The sequence below is a fragment of the Oncorhynchus nerka genome, linkage group LG25, assembly GCF_034236695.1.
Source record: "Oncorhynchus nerka isolate Pitt River linkage group LG25, Oner_Uvic_2.0, whole genome shotgun sequence".
NCBI lineage: Eukaryota > Metazoa > Chordata > Actinopteri > Salmoniformes > Salmonidae > Oncorhynchus > Oncorhynchus nerka.
The window spans coordinates 54,810,752-54,830,983 of record NC_088420.1 but is presented as its reverse complement, the minus strand read 5'-3'; the positions used below and the strand labels follow the sequence as shown (position 1 = coordinate 54,830,983).

Below are 20,232 nucleotides of genomic sequence, written 5' to 3'. Positions count from 1 at the left end.
ATCATAAAAACAGACTAACCAGCTCTGCTAAGGCGAGTAAAAGGTTCAGAGTGAGCTGTTCTCTCATTTGCATCTGGAAGTAGCTAGCAAACTAGCCAACATCAGCCAGTTTGCCTGGGTGCTTGACTGCTGTTGTTAGGTCAGCTAGCTAACGTATGATCTGTGAAGTAATATTACTAATATCTCAGATCCATTTGTTTTGCTAGTTTAGCTAGCTAACATTGAACCTGGTTGGTTATCTACCTGCATATTCATGCAAGGTAGTAACGTCATGAGTTGGGATTATGGTTAATTGTTTAGCTAACTAGCTACATGTCTTAACAAAAGACTCAACTAAGCAAGTAACCATTTCAATAGAATATTAATGGATGTCACTGCGACAACTGCTGATAGATGTAGCTGGTATATTCGAGAGAGGATTAACTGACTAATTTACGAACGGTCAACACCCGTTGAATATGGCCTGTGTCAGTAAACGTTAGCAAAAGAAAGCGTAATAAAATTGTTTCCAGAAGCACAGTTGCAGTCACCAACACTCTGGATAACATAAAAACAGCCTAACCAGCTCTGCTAGTGCAAGTAAATTGGTTAGAGTTTTTTTGTCTCATCTGATATTTTGATTAAAAGATTCAGGTCACAAAAAAATTTAATGAAATTGAACAATATAGCCTACCACATTACTTCTTACTAATATATTTCTTGTTTCAGAAACATTACAAAGCATGGTCATTCGCAGTGGTGTAGTGGTGCCTGGAGAAGTGAGTATACCCTAATTTTGCCAATTAGAGTACACCCAGGGAAGAAAAGGCGCCCTGTGTGAAACATTCTATGAGGAACAGTGACACACAAGCTGAATGATAAATCCCATATTGGTTTTTCCACAGTCAGGCCAACTCAAGCTGTACTGTGCAAGTAGGTTAATAGTGGGCCTACTATTGAAACAGAAATGAGACAGTGTCATAAATTCACAGGTTTCAGATATATTTTTCCCCCGGGTTTTCGCTCTCAATGTCATGCTTTCTTAATAGAACAACAAAAACACTTGATTTCCTAAGTCCATAACAATGCTTAAACCACACCAGGAGACCTCTTGAGGTCTAGGAATGATCATTTTAGGTTTTTGTGTGCAGTTACCCTTTAATTCAAGTGCACAGGCACCTAGCACTGTTTGGTTATCATGTTTCTGTAGAGATTGCAAAACAAATGGCCACTGGATTGATGCAGACAATTATGATATTAATCTGCCAGGTAGGCAAAGGCTACTTTGTAGCTAGTTAACATTTAAATAAGAAGGTTTTTGGGAAAGCCTTTCCACAGCTAGGTCTGTCATTAGCATACCTATATTTTTCCTGTCCCTTAAATCGTTTGAAACCAATACATTTTACTTCATATTATGAGTCATGTCTTACCTTGCTTCAAAGTAGCCTATAGCCAAAATCACCACCATAGAAACAATTATTTAAGAATTCCTCTTCTATTGTTTTTTCTCTCCAACTTTCTTTCATTGTCTAGCAGCCAAAGGCATTATCCTAGTCATATTAGCACCCCATGATAGTTGTTGCATTTTTAGATCTCCCCTCTTTCAACATTGCTAATGGATATTTCCGAACATATCAAGACGTTTTCGATGACAGCTTTTTTTCCATCTACGTAACATTGCAAAACTCAGAAACTTTCTGTCCAAAATTGATGCAGAAAAATGTATCCATGGTTTTGTTACTTCTATGTTAGACTACTGTAATGCTCTACTTTCCGGCTACTGTTTAAAGCACTAAATAAACTTCAGTTAGTGCTAAATACGGCTGCTAGAATCCTGACTAGAACCCCAAAATTTGATCATATTACTCCAGTGCTTGCCTCCCTACACTGGCTTCCTGTTAAGGCAAGGGCTGATTTCAAGGTTTTACTGCTAACCTATAAAGCATTACATGGGCTTGTTCCTCCCTATCTTTCTGATTTGGTCCTGCCGTACATACCTACACGTACGCTACGGTCCATGCCTCAGGACTACCTGGCATGACTCCTTGCTGTCCCCAGTCCACCTCGCCGTGCTGCTGCTCCAGTTGCAACTGTTCTGCCTGCGGCTATGGAACCCTGACCTGTTCACCGGACGTGCTACCTGTCCCATATCTGCTGTTTTCAACTCTCTAGAGAAAGCAAGAGCGGTAGAGATTAGAGGTCGACCGATTAATTAGAATGGCCGATTAATTGGGCCCGATTTCAAGTTTTCATAACAATCGGAAATCGGTATTTTTGGGCACCGAATGTATGAAATACTTATGTAATGCATTATATTTAACATTAATTACTTAAAAATCATACAATGTGATTTTCTGGATTTTTGTTTGTTCCGTCTCTCACAGTTGAAGTGTACCGATGATAAAAATTACAGACCTCTACTTGTAGGAAAACCTGCAAAATCGGCAGTGTATCAAATAGTTGTTCTCCCCACTGTATCAGTTTGCAAACCATGTTTAAAAAAATATATATTATTGAGTTAATAAAGCCGCATACAAACAAGGCAGCTCCAAAAAGCAGGTGTTTCAGCTTAGCTCAGTGCTTTCTGTGGTGGGGTAGCCAGCGGAAAATACAGAGCATAAGGGTTGATAATGTTTTCTAGTCGCGCCATGATTGGTTCAGTGTTCTGTCACTCATGGGGACACTACGTCACCACCAAATCGAAGGGTAGAGCTTGAAAATTCAAGCCTCTTGGATGCTACGTTTAACTTTTTTATTTAACTAGGCAAGTCAGTTAAGAACAAATTCTTATTTAAAATGACGGCCTACCCCAGACGATGCAGGGCCAATTGTGTGCTCCCTATGGGACTCACAATCACGGCCGGATGTGATACAGCCTGGATTCTAACCAGGGACTGTAGTGATGCCTCTTGTACTGAGATGCAGTGCCTTAGACAGCTGTGCCACTTGGGAGGCACTTGCCATAGAATTACATTGGAAGTGCCCATTCAAGAAGGCTCAAGGTCATTAACCAGAGATAAAATTACGTCAAATCACGTTATGCTAGCAAGCTAGCAGTCATCATGAATCAAGTGGACAATCTACTGGCAAATATTTCTCAATCCTTGTCATATTGAAGAGAAATGATAGATAAAAAGTATCGTTAATCATCAGCCATTGGAGATGAACATTATACAATAAGTTGGAAATCACAGATTCAACAATGAGTGGTTTAGAAGGAATCAGTGGCTAACTGCACGCATTGCAAAGTAATCACTAGCCTGATATTCAGTGGAGTGGGTGTGTAGTCCCAAGCTGTACATAGTCCATCTGTAAATAGCCCACCCTATTTACCTACCTCATTCCCATACTGTTTTTATTTATTTACTTTTCTGCTCTTTTGCACACCAGTATCTCTACCTGCACATGATCATCTGATCATTTATCACTCAAGTGTTAATCTGCCAAATTGTAATTATTCGCTCCTATGGCCTATTTATTTCCTACCTCCTCATGCCTTTTGTACACAATGTATATAGACTCTTTTTTTTCAACTGTGTTATTGACTTGTTTATTGTTTACTCCATGTGTAACTCTGAGTTGTTGTCTGTTCACACTGCTATGCTTTATCTTGGCCAGGTCGCAGTTGCAAATGAGAACTTGTTCTCAACTAGCCTACCTGGTTAAATAAAGGTGAAATAAAAATACAATTTAAAAAGTCTGAGTTTAAGTGGCTCTTTTCCAAGTTTATAAGGATAAACATTCAAAATTGGCCATGCTGTTAATCCAGCATTACTTCTGCCGCGCTCAAAACAACTGGAAATTTGGAACTGGGAAATCTGACATCAGTGACTTCAAGATAACTAGGAACTCTGAAAGAAAACGAGCTCCGACCGGGAAAATATGTTTTGAATGGTCATCCAACAGGGAATTGCAAGTCAGGAACTCTTTCTAGAGCTCTGACCTGAAGATCACTGACGTATCATGATTCAACCTTGTTTTTTTCCCCCAAGTTCCCAGTTGTCTTGAAAGCACCATAAATCCAGAAAATCCCAGATTTTGATGACAAAGTTTAATGACAAAATTTGCCCACGAAGGACCGCCGCACCACTTTCCTGTTCAAGTGAGAACAGCACAACAAGGTGATTCCAAAGCTACCAAACATACTAAGTGTATGTTGTTTAGTAAGCTGTTAGTAGCCCATGTGGCTCACCCGAATATTTTGGTCACTTTTCTCCTCATAATTTCGCCTACTGTTCTGACTTGGTGGTAAACATGTAGCCTATAGCCTGTTTTAGAGAAATGTAATTATCGAATATTGTAAGAGTTTATTGTCTGCTTTATATGCCCCCTTTATTTATCCTACGGTGCTGACTTGGTGTACAGGGAGAACACAGTAAGAACGGCCCATGTTCTGAATTCAGTCTTTGTACATTTCAAAAGTGTTGAACAAATACTTACATTGACTACGTCCGTCCTTGCTCTCTCATTAATGTCTTCATTTAAATTACGGATTGCCTTTTATCCGCTCGTCGCCCCCTTAAGGCATAGTTTGTATATTTCAATTGTCAGTAGAAACCACATAGCCATATCAGCTATGTTTTTTAAAAGGCAGTAAATGAGGCTGAATTAACTGTTTTGCTGCTAGACAAGTCTCTGCTGATAGCCAGGTGTAGCAGTGGTAATATGTTGGGACTGCTGTTGGTACTCTGCTATTGGGCTTTATGTAGGCCCTAACAGTTTGTGGGCACCGTTTGTCTCTGTTATAGTGCATTTTTTAGTGTCGTGTTGTGGCTTTGCTGGCATGTGTCCCCAATATTTTGGGGAGAGTTTGAGCCACCAAAATGTACATGCTAAAATAGCCACCAAGGCCATACTGTTGACAAAAGGCCTCCAAAAAAGTAAATTAATCCATATAGCCGAATAATAATTCATAATAGATCAATGTTTTTCCATACATTTCATATCAATATAATCAATGTTTTTCTCATAGAGTAGAAATATGTGTCAATCACCCATGGACTGGTTCATATTTATAATGGACTCTTCCATCCTAACTTGAGTTCCCATGCCGCCGGGTCATGGCTAGATTTTTACGAATTATCTTTGAAAGACAGATTTTTTTGTGCAATTTAGGGGAAATGGAATTCTAAGCATCACTCCAGTCAGAAGAGGCTCTGCAAAGGTATGTTTCAATTCATTTGCTAAGGCATCGCGCTAGTGTTCCAACTCAGCCAAAATTCTTTGGCCATTTTTCAGCCTTGGGTGAATTTGGACTTCCAGCCTGAAGCATGACTACTTTAACTTGGTGGAGAAGCAGTATGGGGTGCAGCCTAAAGCTCTGATGTGCAGGGCTAATGATTTGAAGGAGATCAGTGATTGTGTCAAGCAGCAGACTGGCAGCGATGGGGATCACATCCTGACGAAGCCCCTGGGAAGGAGTGCTGTCTTGGTTGCTCTGGGTGTTGTCTACTAGAGGGCTGGGGTTCAAGTCCTTACGCTTCGATCACACCGACAGCGTCATTGCATTTTGGTACACCAGAATTACATCAATTTCCAATGAAACGCTGCTTTTGCCTTGCGACATTGTGTTGCAGTGCATTCGGTGGGGTGCAGATGTTAGATTTATTGAACGAATGCGTCATGTGTAGACGGCTTGTGTAGACGGCATGTGTAGACGGCTTGTGTAGACGGCTTGACAGAAATGGTAGCAGAAGGTGAATGTTGAACTTTTGTTGCACACATATCCAGATGATGCTGCATACTATTTTGCACAATGACGCTGTTGATGTGTTCAAAACGTTATTTCATCTCCTGAAGTTGTTTTCACCTTTCGGCTCTTATTTACGTGTGTGTGTGTGTGTGTGTGTATAGCCGGATGGATAACTCGATTCAGTCAAAGTAGAAAGATTGAAGGACTCCCAGCTAGATGGAGATGCGCTCACCCACATATTCTGGTAAGTGAAGTTTTGGGGCTTAAAAAAATAATAATAATTGCTCCCCCTTGTGTGAACTACCGCTAATACCGTATATCCCAGCAAGATGACACAGGCACTGTATGAAGGTATGGAAATCTGGATAAGACCCAACACTACAGGACAGACCTGATGAAGATCACCACTCAGGCAGAAAACCTCAGCAGCCTTAATCACAAAATGGCACACACCAAGCAGCACTTAAGAGGATCCTAAGAGGGGCCCAGACAATAAATATAATGTATTAATAATCATATCAAATAAATTTAAAAGAGTAATATTCTTTCTCCCCTTATCTATTTTCCTGCCTCCTTGTCTTCTATGTGGTGATGTAAAGAACTTTACTAGTGATGGGAATTTCAAGCGCCAAACAGCTCTGGGCTGAGACTGACATTAAAAGGGAATACATTTTGATAGTTATAAACTGGTCTGTCTCTGCCTTGGGCTTCAAAATCCACACCCGAATGAAGCCTACATAGAAATGATTTGTGAAGCAAAATAGGTTAAGTACATTTCTTTAGCATAAGATGTGGCATGGAAGAGAGGGCATTGGATACAATGTACTGGATCATGAATGCGCCAGCATTTTCGCAGAAAAACTTTTCTTATAGTATTCGTGGTCGCACATTCACTCAATATGATTAGGGTTCTAGCTGAGTGTGAAATCAAAACATATGCCGATGTTTGTCTAGACATATTAGAAGAACCAACCTGTCCTCTGAATCCATCCGGCTGAGTGGCTCTCCGTCCGAGGATGACATTTCTACACTGGCTCTCCTCTTGTGCCCAACCGCAAGCCCCCCGCCTCCTGTGTTTGTTTTCTCTTCCGCAGACTCCGGGGCATCCTCACTGGTGGGTTTGCCTTTCACGCAACTCACTATAACAGGCAACTGGCGCTCTTCTCTCGGCTCTTCTGGTTTCATTTCTATTCCATTTACCGTATCGTCAAAAACATTATCACTGGTATCAACATCGTCCTCCGGGCCCAGGCTATCTTCCTCTGATTTGGCAAGTTGGCATCCCACCACCACGTCATCATTCGCGTCCCTTGTTGCTGCTGCGACTGTTGTTGCCACTCTCACCACCACTACCGCTTCCGCAGCCGCTACCGCTCCGACAGCCACGGCCTCCTCTGCAGCAGGTTTCGCATCCCCTACTTCTCCGTCTTGCACGCACTCCTCAACCGCTTCCGCAATTTTCAGCGGTGCATCAACACAGCTATCACCTGCCTCATCTTTCACTGCTTCTGGATATTTCTGCTTTTCCTCTTCGGTCTTTTCTGTAAGCATTTCGCTGTTTTCCTCGCTCAATACGGGAGTCTCCAACTCAGAAGCATCGGTAGCCATGTTTGCAGAACACCAATGGCTACGTTCACGATTTCCACAGCTATTGCTGTACTGCCCATCGTCATTTGTCGCACGACTGGCCTGGTGTACACATTGGACAGAAGCGTAGCGGGGCGGGGATAAATAGTGACGTCATATTTTCGCTCCTTGACAAATCACGTGTGTGAGAAACGGGTTTGCAAGGCTGCCTGCAGATATTTGAGATTGAACGGATAGGTCAATCGCCGATACATTGCACAATTGTATCTCAGTTGCAAATGTTTATAATCACGGGTCTAAAAACGGGTAGCAGTACGCCAATCCAGAGCTGTTATCTGTGACCACACGGGGGAGCCATTGCTCTAATTTTAAACCTTCCGTTCTAGGGGTTTCCTTTGAACTTCTCCTTACTATACCAGTGACATTCCATTGTTATATGCCTAGTGCAAAAACGACCAACATCTAATTTAAAATCATATGGAAACACATGCAGATTGTGATCACTTTTAAGACCTTCATAATGGTCTCCTGTAAGCAGTTTTACCTCTTAGGCCACAACTTCAGCGTTGGTTTGAGATCCATTCAGTTGTTTATGGATCATCCAAGATCACCTGTGCCTGAGTTTCTTATTGTTCTCAAAGCAACTGGAAAGTAAAAAAAAAAAAAAAACACTATCTGTGTGTAAAGGACATCACGCTGCTTGTTTAGTGAGGACCACTTCCTCCCGATTCGCCCTTACCTGGCGTGAACTTGGGACCTCTGCACAACCACACTGTACTGCTGTACACAAGCTTCTTAGCTACCACGCCACCTCAAAAGCTAGCTAACGAGGCGATGCAAGAGGGACACTCAAGGCTGAGAAGGAAGGCTGAGAAGGAAGTTTCCAACATCCCCATGTGCTACATGTGGCATATTTTGTTCAATACAATAGTGTATTGTCTAACAGCCCTCAGTTAGGATGGTTAGGTGTAAATACTAATCATTTTCAATACATCTCTATATGACAGAATAGTAACCACCACCAAATGACCACTGTGTAATATCAGAAACATTTAACATTATATACAACAGATCATATGCAAATGTTCATATCCCAACTCTAATAATAGCATTGTAGCTTGTTATGGATGTGCATTCGGAAAGAATTCAGACCCATACCCTTTTTCCACATTTTGTTATGTCACACCCTTTTTCTCAAATTAAAAAAATGAATTTAAACAATCTACACACAATACTCTATAATGACCATGTCATTTCTACAACTTGATTGGAGTCCACCTGTGGTAAATACAATTGATTGGGCATGCTTTCGAAAGGCACACACCTGTCTATATAAGTTCCCACAGTTGACAGTGCATGTCAGAGCAAAAACATAGCCATGGAATTGGCTGTAGAGCTACAAGACAGGATTGTGTCGAGGCACAGATCTGGGAAAGGGTACCAAAACATTTCTGCAACACTGAAGGTCCCCAAGAACAGTGGCCTTCATAATTCTTAAATGGAAGAAGTTTGGAACCTCCAAGACCCTTCCTAGAGTTGGCCGCATGGCCAAACTGAGCAATTGGGGGAGAAGGGCCTTGGTCATGGAGGTGACCAAGAACCAATGGTCACTCTGACAGAGATCCAGATTTCCTCTTCGGAGATGGGAGAACCTTCGAGAAGGACAACCATCTCTGCAGCGCTCCACCAATCAAGCCTTTACATTTTACATTTACATTTAAGTCATTTAGCAGACGCTCTTATCCAGAGCGACTTACAAATTGGTGCATTCACCTTATGACATCCAGTGGAACAGCCACTTTACAATAGTGCATCTAAATCTTTTAAGGGGGGGGGGGCACTCTACCTTTATGGTAGAGTGGCCAGACGGAAGCCACTCCTCAGTAAAAGGCATATGACAGCCCGCTTGGAGTTTGCCAAAAGGCACCTAAAGGACTCTTAGTTTGATGGTGAAACCAAGATTGAACTCTTTGGCCTGAATGCAAAGCGTCACGTCTGGAGGAAACCTGACACCATCCCAACAGTGAAGCATGGTGGTGGCAGCATCATGCTGTGGGGATGTTTTTCAGTGGCAGGGACTGGGAGACTAGTCATGCTCGAAGGAAAGATGAATGGAGCAAAGCACAGCGAGATCCTTGATGAAAACCTGCTCCAGAGAACTCAGGACCAGGTTCACTTTCCACCAGGACAATGGCCCGTAGCACACAGCCAAGACAACGCAGGAGTGGCTTTGGGACAAGTCTCTGAATGTCCTTGAGTGGCCCAGCCAGAGGTCGGACTTGAACCTGATCGAACATCTCTGGAGAGACCTGAAAATAGCTGTGCAGCGACGCTTCAAATCCAACATGACAGAGCTTGAGAGGATCTGCAGAGAAGGATGGGAGACACTCCCCAAATACAGGTCTGCCAAGCTTGTAGCGTCATACCCAAGAAGACTCGAGACTGTAATTGCAGCCAAAGGTGCTTCAACAAACCACTGAGTGGGGGTCTGAATACTTATGTAAATTTCCTTATTTTCCTTCTTTCTTTTTTTTTTTACATTTGCAAACATTTCTAAAAACCTATTTTTGGTTTGTCATTATGGGGTATTGTGTGTAGATTGAGGGTAATTCTGTGATTAAACTCAAATGTAAACTCAATACGAACTCAAATATGAATTGAAATGCAATAAGAGTTATGAAACAATGCTGAACAGTGGAACTCTTAAACTATGAAAGAATCAATGGCATAACAGTGTGCCATCCTCATCACAGAAGGGTTCAGTCCATATAACTACTCTAACAGCAAACAACAGTATCGATGTCTTATTATTGTGTTTTTTGTTGCAAAGTTGTGATCCCATGGGGCAAGGGAGGGAGAGGGGAGATTGTGGTGGTGATGATGTCAAAGGGTGATGACATCACGGGAAGTGACACCATGGCACAGGAGGATGTGATGTCACACTGAGGCATAGATTGAGAAGACAGCATATAAGGCCCAGCTCATGGCGTGGTCCAACTATCTGTCTGTCGAGTACAGTTCTCTTGGTCTACACTTTGTGCTGGGTGTATCATGTCCTTGTGTAGAGGTCTTCTTTACAGCAAACAGGAGCCTCCTCATCTCTCTGTGTCACATCTCTCACCTGTAGGTCTTCACTGAAGCCAGGGCCTGGGCTAAAACGAGAGGGAGAGAATAAAAAGAGCAAAATAAAAATTGTGTGAGAGAGAGAGACAGGTCAGACAGAGAGAGAGAAAAGTTGGAAAGATTTATGCCAAAAATGTTGACAGCAATTGAAAGCCTGAGAGGCGGCAAATGTAAAGAGAGTCTGAACAGAGAGGAGAGACTGTGTAGAGATGGAGGCTCTTACGGGCAATCCTACACACAATTACTGATGCCACTCCTATTACACACACATGAAGTGGGACCCATCAGTGAGCTGGGGTGGTGGTTGTGTGTTAGGAGGTGGAGATGAGGAAGATTGGGGCTCAGGAAAAGGTGAGGAGGAGGACAAGCTGTGCACTGCAAACCACACAGGACCACACAGGACGCACGTGGACCATACACACATAATCACACACACAATGGCAAATACAAACAAGTTGCGGGAAGTTAATGAATGATAAAACAAGTAAAGGAAATACATTTGATCTAAATCAAATGAATACTGCTATTAGCAGGATGATCATGGATCGCTTATTATAAAAAGAACTGGACAGATTAAAGAGGATTGCAATAATTTGTGATTCAAAGGTCTAATCTCCGCCATCTTTGTCATTTAGTTTAGTTGGTCCTGCTCTACCTCCTCCCATACTTCATACTGTCATGTGCTGTACTGTACCTGCGACCAGCTTGCTGCGTTTGGAAGCCTCAGCAGCCAGTTCATAGGAGATGTTGATCATCTTCTCCTGTTCTTGATCTGTAGCCTCCTCCTCAGCCTCCTCCTCTGGGCTCAGCACCCCACTGGGAGGTGAGAGCACATTCTGCATACTGGGCAGACATATGGCATTTAGCAGACTGTTTTATCCAAAGGGACAAAGTATAGTGAGTACATGTGAGTTTGATCTCGCCAGGGATTGAACCCACAGCCACAACCTTCCCCATTTTTACCAAGAACTGAGACACAGATGACCTTGTTTGTTACGCACACACACTTCAAATTGGTTCATTTCTTGTGTCTGATATTTAGAATGTAGAATGTAGCTAATGGAAAATAGCATGGTTTTTCTATGCACTGATCTGCACTGACCAGGAAGGAAGCATGTGTGGTGGGGACTCATTTGAGCCTGCCTGTCCTGATATCCAGCTATTCCGGAGAGAGCACTAGTTACACAGAACTCTCTTTCTACACTGTATATAGTATTTGCTGTGTACTGTGCACTGGTAAACATCAACCCTGACCAGCTGTAATAAATTACCTTACACAGGGTGATTCAGATACCTGGGAAAGATAAGTAGATGTGGTTGAGTCCTAGGTCACGTTTCTTTACCACAGTAATACCCTTTTGAAACTACTGAGGAGCCAAGCTGAGCCAAACTGTACTGTGTTGGTCTGAATGCACATCCACCATAGTACCTGCAACCAAACTGTCAAGGACAAAGCGAAAAGTACCTGTATTTGGCGATGAGGGCTTTAATACGGTAAGGTTGAAGCGATATGGTGTAAGCTCCACCACTACACTGCTTATACCAATCCAAACCATTCAGATCTACAGATCTTAGAGCCAAGGGGAAGGGAATGATTTGGGACCAGGTGACAGACATTAATCCCCCCCCCCTTTCCTACCTCTCTGTCCATGTTGTAGTGGTCAGTGTGCGAGGCCTCTTTGAGTCGTGCTATTTCCTCGGCAGGTGTCTCCTGCTCTCTGAACACTTCCTGTTCTCTGATTGACGCCTCCAGCTCCAGGATGTCACTGCTCATCACCTCGTCACGCTGACGACGGTTCTGGAACACAACATATGACTCTTAATTGTAAATTCTACCTATTACAGGAAATTAAATGAGCCCTGGGTTCTTTTCATTAAACCTCTACAGGATAAACCTCCCCCCCGCGCGCGGGACGTTTGAGCTAACGTAGGCTAATGTGATTAGCATGAGCCAGAGAGCGTCAGCGAGTCGAAGGAGGAACTCGATGAAAGATTCAGGAGAGAGGTGGTGACGATGAGAGTGCTGCAGTGTGGGCGTGCTGAGGAGCGTGACACCAGTTCGGTGTCATCTGCACCGGTTTCATGCATTTGGCCTCCAGTTCACCTCCCCAGTCCGGTACATCCTGTGTTTCCTCCACGTACTCGCCCTGAAGTGTGTGTCACCGTTCCGGTACAATTTGTGCCAGCCCTACGCACCAGGTCTCCAGTGTACCTGCACAGCCCAGTACGTCCTGCGCCAGCTCCCCGCACTCACCGTGCGGAGTGTGTCATCGTTCAGGCACCATCTGTGCCAGCTCTACACACCAGGTCTCCAGTGCGCCTCCACAGCCCAGTACGTCCTGTGCCTCCTCCTCGCACTCTCCCTGAAGTGCGTGTCCCCAGTCCGGTAGGTCCTGTGCCTCCTCCTCGCACTCTCCCTCAAGTGCGCCTTCCCAGTCAGGTACGTCCTGTGCCTGCTCCCCGCACTCGCCCCGAAGTGCATGTCACCAGTCCGGTGCCACCTGTGCCGGCCCCACGCATCAGGCCTACAGTGCACCTCCCCAGTCCAGAGCTTCAGACGACGGTCCCCAGTCCAGAGCTTCAAGCGACGGTCCCCAGTCCACGTTTCACAGTCCGGAACCTCCTGAGACGGTCCACGGTCCAGCTCCATGGGAGGAACCTTCTTCGGCGCCGGGGCCCTGTCTGGGCACGGCTTTTACCCGGAACCATGGCCGGACCCGTGGTCTGGGCGGGGGCAAAGTCCCGCACCAGAGCCTCCACCGATGCTGGTGAAACCACAAGCGGAGTGGGTACTTCGCCCCGCACCGGAGCCGCCACCGACGCTAGACGCCCACCCGGACCCTCCCCTATAGAGTCAGGTGTTGCGGCCGGAGTCTGTACCTTTTGGGGGGGGGGGTACTGTCACGCCCTGAACATTGAGAGCCTTTTTATTCTCTATGTTGGTTAGGTCGGGGTGTAACTAGGGTGGATGATTTAGTGCATTTATTTCTTTGTTGGCCTGGTATGGTTCCCAATCAGAGGCAGCTGTTTATCGTTGTCTCTGATTGGGGATCATATTTAGGCAGCCATTTCCCCACAGTGTTTTGTGAGATCTTGTTTCTGTGTAGTTGCTTGTGAGCACGGCTTGAGCTTCACGTATCCTTTATTCTTCTTTGTTGTTGTTGTGAGTTTCATTTGACTAAACATGTGGAACTCTACGTACGCTGTGTCTTGGTCTGTTCATTCATTAGACGATCGTGACAATTATGGCCTTTCTCTTGCATTTCAAAATTGATGGTAAAAACAAATAACCCCCCCCAAATTTATGTATTATCTTTTACCAGATCTAATGTGTTATATTCTCCTACATTAATTTCACATTTGCACAAACTTCAAACTGTTTCCTTTCATATGGTATCAATAATATGCATATCCTTGCTTCAGGTCCTGAGCTACAGGCAGTTAGATTTGGGTATGTCATTTTAGGCAAACATTTTTTAAAAAGGGTCTGATCCTCAAGGTACACGTAGCAAACTGTTTTAAAACGGAAGATGAAAATGTCTTATTGGATAGTTCAGATATGTCTCTGTTTCAGATACATCGTTGTCTCAGTAAGTCTCTGTTTCTGAAAGTTTTCATCCAGGAAACTTGGTGTGTGAACCAACCTTGATTCAGGTCAGATACAGTGGGCCAGATAAGTATTTAGTCAGCCACCAATTGTGCAAGTTCTCCCACTTAAAAAGACGAGAGAGGCCTGTAATTTTCATCATAGGTACACTTCAACTATGACAGACAAAATGAGAGAAAAAAAATCCAGAAAATCACATTGTAGGATTTTTAATGAATTTCTTTGCAAATTATGGTGGAAAATAAGTATTTGGTCACCTACAAACAAGCAAGATTTCTGGCTCTCACAGACCTGTAACCTGTAACCTCTTTAAGAGGCTCCTCTGTCCTCCACTCGTTACCTGTATAATGGCACCTGTTTGAACTTGTTATCAGTATAAAAGACTCCTGTCCACAACCTCAAATAGTCACACTCCAAACTCCACTATGGCCAAGACCAAAGAGCTGTCAAAGGACACCAGTAACAAAATTGTAGACCTGCACCAGGCTGGGAAGACTGAATCTGCAATAGGTAAGCAGCTTGGTTTGAAGAAATCAACTGTGAGAGCAATTATTAGGAAATGGAAGACATACAAGACCACTGATAATCTCCCTCGATCTGGGGCTCCACGCAAGATCTCACCCGTGGGGTCAAAATGATCACAAGAACGGTGAGCAAAAATCCCAGAACCACATGGGGGGACCTAGTGAATGACCTACAGAGAGCTGGGACCAAAGTAACAAAGCCTACCATCAGTAACACACTACGCCGCCAGGGACTCAAATCCTGCAGTGCCAGACGTGTCCCTCTGCTTAAGCCAGTACATGTCCAGGCCCGTCTGAAGTTTGCTAGAGAGCATTTGGATGATCCAGAAGAAAATTGGGAGAATGTCATATGGTCAGATGAAACCAAAATATAACTTTTTGGTAAAAACTCAACTCGTCGTGTTTGGAGGACAAATAATGCTGAGTAGCATCCAAAGAACACCATACCTACTGTGAAGCATGGGGTGGAAACATCATGCTTTGGGGCTGTTTTTCTGCAAAGGGATCAGGACGACTGATCCGTGTAAAGGAAAGAATGAACGGGGCCATGTATCGTGAGATTTTGAGTGAAAACCTCCTTCTATCAGCTTTCAGCATGACAATGATCCCAAACACACCGCCCGGGCAACGAAGGAGTGGCTTCATAAGAAGCATTTCAAGGTCCTGGAGCTGCCTAGCAGTCTCCAGATCTCAACCCCATAGAAAATCTTTGGAGGGAGTTGAAAGTCCGTGTTGCCCAGCAACAGCCCCAAAACATCACTGCTCTAGAGGAGATCTGCATGGAGGAATGGGCCAAAATACCAACAACAGTGTGTGAAAACCTTGTGAAGACTTACAGAAAACGTTTGACCTCAGTCATTGCCAACAAAGGGTATATAACAAAGTATTGAGATAAACTTTTGTTATTGACCAAATACTTGTTTTTTTCTCATTTTGTCTGTCATAGTTGAAGTGTAGCTATGATGAAAATTACAGGCCTCTCTCATCTTTTTAAGTGGGAGAACATGCACAATTGGTGGCTGACTAAATACTTTTTTGCCCTCTATAATGCTCTCAGTAGCCGATGTGAGACCTTTAAACAGGTAAACATTCACAAAGCCGGGGGGCCAGACAGATTACCAGGACATGTACTCCAAGCAAGCGCGGACCTACTGGCAAGTGTCATCACTGACATTTTCAAGCTCTCCCTGACCAGGTCTGTAATACCTACATGTTTCAAGCAGACCCCATAGTCCCTGTGCCCAAGGAAGCGAAGGTAACTTGCCTTAATGAATAACATGCATTAGCACTCACGTCGGTAGCCATGAAGTGCTTTGAAGAGCTGGTCATGGCTCACATCAACAGCATCATCCTGGATACCCGAGACACACTCCAATTCGCATACCTCCCCAACATATCCACAGATGATGCAATCACACTCTACACTGCCCTTTCCCACCTGGACAAAAGGAACACCTATGTGAGAAAGCTGTTCATTGACTACAGCTCGGCGTTCAACACCATAGTGCCAACAAAGCTCAACACTAAGCTAAGGATCCTGGGACTAAATATCTCCCCCAGCAACTGGATCCTTGACTTCCTGACAGGCCGCCCCCAGATGGTAAGGGTAGGCAACAACACATCTGCCAAGCTGATCCTCAACACTGGGGCCCCTCAGCGGTGCGTGCTTAGCCCCATCTTTTTATCCCTGTTCACCCATGACTGTGTGGCCAAACATGACTCCAAAATCATCATTAAATTTGTTGACGACACAATGGTTGTAGGCCTGATCACCGACAACAATGAGGCACCCTATAGGGAGGAAGTCAGACACTGCCAGGACAACAACCTCTCCCTCAATGTGAGCAAGACAAAGGAGCTGATTGTGGACTACGGAAAAGGAGGGCCGTCAGGCCCCCATTAACATCGATGGGGCTGTAGTGGAGCAGGTCAAGAGTTTCAAGTTCCTTGGTGTCCACATCATCAACGAACTTTCATGGTCCAAACACACCAAGACAGTCGTGAAGAAGGCACAGCAACACATTTTCTCCCTCAGGACACTGAAAAGATTTGTCATGGGTCCCCAGATCCTCAAAGTTATACAGCTGCACCATCAAGAGCATCCTGACCGGTTGCATCACCGCCAGGAATGGCAACTGCTCGCCATCTGACCGTAAAGCGCTACAGAGGGTAGTGTGTACAGCCCAGTACCTCACCGGGGCCAAGTGCTTCCTGCCATCCAGGACCTATATACTAGGCGGTGTCAGAGGAAAGCCCCAAAGATTGTCTAAGACAATCCAGTCACCCAAGTCAGACTGTTCTCTCTGCTACCGAAAGGCAAGCTGTACCGAAGAGCCAAGTCTAAGACCAAAAGGCTCCTTACCAGCTTCTACCTCCAAGCCATAAGATTGCTGGACAATTTACATTGACCCCACCATTTGTTTTTACACTGCTGCTACTCACTGTTTATTATCTATGCATAGTCACTTTACCCCTACCTACATACACAAATGACCCCGAATAACCTGTACCCCCGCACATTGACTCGTTACCGGTACCCCCTGTATATAGCCTTGTTAGTGTTATTTTAATGTGTTAATTCTTATCATTTTTACTTAAGTTTATTTGGTCAATATTTTATTAACTCTTTCTTGAACTACATTGTTGGTTAAGGGCATTTAAGTAAGCATTTCACGTTAATAAGGTCTACCTACACCTGTTGTATTCGGCGCATGTGACAAATAAAGTTTGATTTGATTAAGAATGGTCCACCACCAAAAGGACATCCAGCCAACTTGACACAACTGTGGGAAGCATTGGAGTCAACATGGGCCAGCATCCCTGTGGAACGCATTCAATACCTTGTAGAGTCCTTGCCCTGACGGATTGAAGCTGTTCTGAGGGGAAAAGGGGGTGCAACTCAATATTAGGAAGGTGTTCCTAATGTTTAGTACATTATACAGTACCAGTCAAAAGTTTGGACACACCTACTCATTCAAGGCGTCAAAACTATGAAATAACACATATGGAATCATGTAGTAACCAAAAAATTGCTAAACAAATCAATATATATTTATATTTTAGCATTCCTTTGCCTTCATGACAGCTCTGACACACTCTTGACATTCTCTCAACCACCTTCACCTGGAATGCTTTTCCAACAGTCTTGAAAGAGTTCCCACATATGTTGAGCAAAGGGTGGCTACTTTGGGGAATCTAAAATATATTTTGTTTTGTTTAACACTTTTTTTTAGTTACTACATGATTCCATATGTGTTATTTCATAGTTTGATGTCTTCACCATTATTCTACAATGTAGAAATTAGTAAAAAATAATGAAAAACCCTGGAATGAGTGGGTGTGTCCAAACTTTTGACTGGTACTGTTTATTATAAGTCTACCCCGACTGGGCAAAATGTGTGATTTTGATTTACCCGTTTCCAGTGTGCCCGCCGAGTAGAGATTCTCTCTGCAAAAATTGCACATTTTGTGGACAAAGTAACAACGCTGATGCGCATCGCAAGCTGCTCCAAGGAAGTGGACAGTTTTGACTTCCCAACAGCAGCGGCTCACTTTGAGTAGGCCACGGTCTGGCCCAAACAAGTAATCTAGAGGTGAATTATTGAGTTTGTAGACAGCCATGTTTAGTTATTTATTAATTAAAATGTTCTTGCCAAGGCTAAATTAAATTAGAAAGGCATAGACTGTATTTGAAAACAGCTGTGTATTATTAATTAATTAATTAAAATGTTCATACAAATAGCCTAAAACAGGTTGTACAACTACAAGCACATACCACACCCCCCTTGCCAATAACAAAAAAACTAACTCCTGCACATCATACAGGAATACACATATATACAGCGCAACCGATATGGGATTATTTTAACTGATACGTTTCTGATTTTACAGTGGAAATATTCACAGACAACCAATATTTTATTATTATAGCTGGAATGAAAACAATCATCTGTATGGATTGTGTTTAAAACAGAAATATGATTTCTTAAATTAGAGGAAATAACATTAATATAAACATTGCATAAATTTTAGGAGCACCTGAAATATGCTCTAGTGAAAGGATGATGAATTGCACTGATTCCAGCCCAAAATTTGCCTAGGCTCTGAAGACTGAGCTGCCTCATTCTCTGCAGCTGGAAAACAATGACATAGGACATTTTCTATGTATTGGTATTTAGCAATTTCTTTGTTGATTGTAGGGCTGTAGCCAGGGAATTTCTGGTAGTTGTCACTTGAAAAGAAAAACATCCATCACAAAATTTGCCACTGGACCATCGCTGCCTCTAGCCTCAAGCATTGTGTCAGTGAACTGTCCCTGCTATTTCGGGATACTTGGGTGTCCCTACCCCATTGAAGTTGAAATGTGGTTAGGGTAAGAGTTAGGATTCAGGTTAGTTACGGGTTATGGTTAGGGTAAGGGTTAGGGTTTAGTGTATCGACGTCTCAAGGATTCTAGGGAGCACTAAACCTCAGTGAACGCCGTCAAGTACTCTGACACAGCTAGTTAGCTGGCTAGCCAGCACGCATCATAGAAATGGGGGTGGCAAAACGTGAATTTGGACCATTCCCTGACAAATGACAACCCACACATCAAAACGTAGCAGCGTTTCTTTGTAACATGCTTTGTTTTTTGTGTCTCTGAAATTTTTGAATAACAGAGCTTGACGAATAACATTCACAATGAGCAAATATAACACACCAGATTTGTATGGGTTAACCTTCAGACGAGTCCCCTGTGACACTTGTGGGGGTCATAGAGCAAAACAGGGAACAGCATCCAGTTCATATTATACTAAACAAAATTATAAACACAAAATGCAACAATTTCAAAGATTTTGCTGAGTTACAGTTCATATAAGGAAATCAGTCAATTGAAATAAATAAATTAGGCCCTAATCTATAGATTTCACATGACTGGGCAGGGGCGCAGCCATGTGTGGGCCTGGGATGGCATAGGCCCACCTACTTGGGAGCCAGCCAGTCCCACTGAGGAGCCAAGCCCAGCCAATCAGAACACGATTTTCACTACAAAAGGGCTTTATTACAGATAGAAATACTTCTGAGCATTTCTGCTCCACCCTCCCTCCCACCTGATGATCCCGCAGGTGAAGAAGCCGGATGTGAAGGTCTTGGGCTGGCGTTGGTATACGTGGTCTGAAGTTGTGAGGCCAGCAAATTCTTTATAACGACGTTGGCAGAGAAATTAACATTCAATTATTTGGCAACAGCTCTGGTGGACATTCCTGAAATAAAATAAAATTGCACACTCCCTCAAAACTTGAGACGTCCGTGGCATTGTGGTGTTTGACAAAACTGCATATTTTAGAGTGGCCTTTTATTGTGCCCAGCACAAGGTGCACCTGTATAATAATCAGCTTCTTGATATGCCACATCTGTCAGGTGGATGGATAAACTTGACAAAGGATAAAATGCTCACTAACCGGGATGTAAACAAATGTGTACACACAATTTGAGGGCAATAAACTTTTTGTGCATATGGAATGGCCAATTAATTAAGGCCGATTTCAAGTTTTCATAACAATCGGAAATCGGTATTTTTGGGCGCCGATTTGCCGAATTATTATTATTATTATTATATTTTTTTATTATTATTTATACCTTTATTTAACTAGACAAGTCAGTTAAGAACACATTCTTATTTTCAATGACGGCCTAGGAACGGTGGACAGCCTCGCTCAGGGGCAGAATGACAGATTTTC

General features: G+C 43.4%; 2 protein-coding genes across 6 annotated transcripts in view; both read right to left on the bottom strand.

Annotated features, from left to right (window-relative positions):
• The window catches only part of LOC115109746 (zinc finger protein aebp2-like), a 56,310-nt gene extending 48,953 nt beyond the window's left edge, over positions 1-7,357 (bottom strand). For 4 of the 5 annotated variants that reach the window (XM_029635041.2, XM_065009877.1, XM_065009878.1 and 1 more), the window contains exon 1: positions 6,645-7,357. In XM_029635041.2, the coding sequence (XP_029490901.2) occupies positions 6,645-7,279 (635 nt within the window). In that variant the 5' untranslated portion in view covers positions 7,280-7,357. The remainder of the gene's footprint in view (positions 1-6,644) is intronic. The other variant, XM_029635042.2, reaches the window with a different exon arrangement.
• A 3,283-nt stretch (positions 7,358-10,640) lies between these two features.
• Positions 10,641-20,232, bottom strand: part of LOC135564584 (pleckstrin homology domain-containing family A member 5-like) — a 61,776-nt gene continuing 52,184 nt past the window's right edge. Inside the window, exons 12-16 of the mRNA XM_065009950.1 lie at positions 12,992-13,261; positions 12,021-12,179; positions 11,653-11,675; positions 11,076-11,224; positions 10,641-10,756 (exon numbers count right to left, since the gene is read on the bottom strand). Of these exons, the coding sequence (XP_064866022.1) occupies positions 10,641-10,756; positions 11,076-11,224; positions 11,653-11,675; positions 12,021-12,179; positions 12,992-13,261 (717 nt within the window). The remainder of the gene's footprint in view (positions 10,757-11,075; positions 11,225-11,652; positions 11,676-12,020; positions 12,180-12,991; positions 13,262-20,232) is intronic.